Source organism: Prosopis cineraria, unplaced genomic scaffold (genome assembly GCF_029017545.1).
Source record: "Prosopis cineraria cultivar Desert tree isolate PC_DT_omini unplaced genomic scaffold, ASM2901754v1 PC3, whole genome shotgun sequence".
NCBI lineage: Eukaryota > Viridiplantae > Streptophyta > Magnoliopsida > Fabales > Fabaceae > Prosopis > Prosopis cineraria.
In genome coordinates this window covers 5,043,157-5,045,614 of record NW_026555334.1, presented here as the reverse complement: position 1 = coordinate 5,045,614, position 2,458 = coordinate 5,043,157, and the positions used below count along the sequence as shown (strand labels likewise).

General features: G+C 35.6%; 1 protein-coding gene across 1 annotated transcript; it reads left to right on the top strand.

Moving 5' to 3' along the window:
• The first annotated feature begins 907 nt into the window (after window positions 1–907).
• LOC129305146 (berberine bridge enzyme-like 13) lies at window positions 908–2,270 on the top strand. The gene has a single exon (XM_054945101.1). The coding sequence runs from the start codon at window positions 908–910 to the stop codon at window positions 2,180–2,182; it is 1,275 nt and encodes a 424-aa protein (XP_054801076.1). The 3' UTR covers window positions 2,183–2,270.
• Window positions 2,271–2,458: the final 188 nt, after the last annotated feature.

Genomic DNA, 2,458 nt, shown 5'->3' with positions numbered 1-2,458 from the left:
TAAATAAAATTCTTAAAATTTAATTCTTAATTTAACCTTCAAGTGTACTTATATTCTTATTATATAAAATAATCTCTATCAATACTTTTTCAATTTGATTTAAAAAATATGCACAAATAAAATTAAATTAAATAGTAACTATATAAAAATATTGAAGGTATCGTTTATATTTTAAAATTAAAGATTTAAATAATTAAAATTTTAAAATTAAAGATTAGCTAATAAAATTAAATAATATTCAATTAAATTTAATTAATCTCAAATAAATATTTAAAAATTTAAATTAAAAAGATAAAAATATATAAAATTATCATTTATCAATTATAGCTTTTTAAGTACATATTCTTCAATCTAGACTCCATATGGGCCTTGTGGGCTTCTAACAGTGTAACCTTTATTCCTGGACCCTTATTGAAGCTTTCTTGACCTTCTAAGTGGATCTTCATGTTCATACACATGTATAGGCTTTTTGGGCATCCATTTGGGTTTTGAATAAGTTTGATTTTCATTCTGAAACTCTGATGATTCATTAGACAATGCATCTGGTCCCAAATTCATCAGCATATTAAAGTTCCATTAGGTTGGTAAAACCAAAAGTTCCATTGGACTCCTCTATAGTATTCGGCATGTGAAGACTAAATACACCCTAATAATACGAATTTGGTACACAAAGTCAGTGGCAATAGAATCATTGCTGCAAAATGGGCATTAAATGATATTCCATTACGTCATAATCTCAACTCCTCCACTAAATCTGTTGATATCTTAAAGATGGCACTTGTCTTAGCTCAATTACACGTATATGGCCACTAGTATAATAGGTCTCGCACTAGAATTTGTGTATATAAGCAGACACATAATGCATTTTTCTGTACAGAAGAAGCAAAAAGTGTGAAATCCTAAAACCATGGGATCTCCAAGTCCAAGGTTTCTGTTCTTGTTGGTTTATGTGTTTGTGTTACTTTCGGTTTCATCAACTTCTTCGTTTACAATACAAGAAAGCTTCATTCATTGTCTTGGAGCACATTCTCAGAATCCAATCCCATTTTCGACATCCTTTTACACTCCCAACAATGCTTCATTCACTTCAATCCTTGAATCCGCAGCTCAAAATCTAAGGTACTTGCTGCCTTCAATGCCCAAACCTGATTTCATATTCACTCCATTGGAGGATTCTCATGTTCAAGCCGCTGTCATTTGTGCAAAAACGCTCAACATTCACATGAGAGTACGCAGTGGAGGTCATGACTATGAAGGCCTTTCTTATGTTTCTCTTGTTGAGAAGCCATTCATGATCTTAGATCTTGTCAAGCTCCGTGCCATCCATGTTGATGTTGCACAAAACATGGCATGGATTCAAGCTGGGCCAACTATTGGAGAAGTTTACTATAGAATTTCAGAGAAAAGTCAAGTCCATGGCTTCCCTGCAGGCATTTGCACAAGCTTAGGCATTGGTGGTCACATAACAGGAGGTGCATATGGCTCCATGATGAGAAAGTATGGCCTTGGAGCTGATAACATCATTGATGCACGAATCGTGGATTCTGATGGCAAGATTCTTGACAAAGAAGCCATGGAAGAAGACCTATTTTGGGCAATTAGAGGAGGAGGAGTTGGAAGCTTTGGGATAATTCTATGGTGGCAGATCAAGCTAGTTCAAGTTCCACCTATAGTGACAGTCTTTACTGTTACTAAAACTTTAGAGCAAAAGGCAAACAAGATTCTTTATAAATGGCAGCAAGCAGCACCAAACATTGATGAAAATATATTCATTAGGGTCCTGATTCAGGTAACAAATTCCAGTACTGTGGGCAAGAAAACCATATCAACTTCTTATAATGCTCTATTTCTTGGAGGGGTTGATAGCCTCCTCCAAGTGATGAAGAGAAGTTTTCCTGAATTGGGTATAACCAAAAAAGACTGTTTGGAAACAAGTTGGATCAAATCTGTGGTTTACATGGCTGGCTATCCAATCTCCACGCCACCAGAAATTCTTCTCCAAGGGAAATCCATTGGCAAGACATACTTCAAGGCTAAGTCAGATTTTATGAGGCAAGTGATTCCTGAAATTGCATTGAGTTCTCTATGGAAAAGGTTTTTGCTGGAAGAAAGCGCCTTCATGATTTGGAATCCATATGGAGGAATGATGAATAGAATACCAGAATCTACAAGGTTATTGTGACTCTGATTGGGGAGCTTGCACATACACTCGTCGATCAGTGATTGGGTATATTATCAAAATGGGAGGCGCACCTATTGTATGGAAGTCAAAGAAACAAACTACGGTGTCTCACTCTTCTGCTAAAGCAGAGTACAGAGCTTTGGGGAGTGCTGTATCAAAAGTTGTGTGGTTGACAGGACTTTTAAGAGATTTAAAGGTTGATAATGTACTTCTTGTTTTGGTAAATTGTGACAATGAAGCAGCAATTCAAATAACTTCTAATCCAGTCTTTCATGA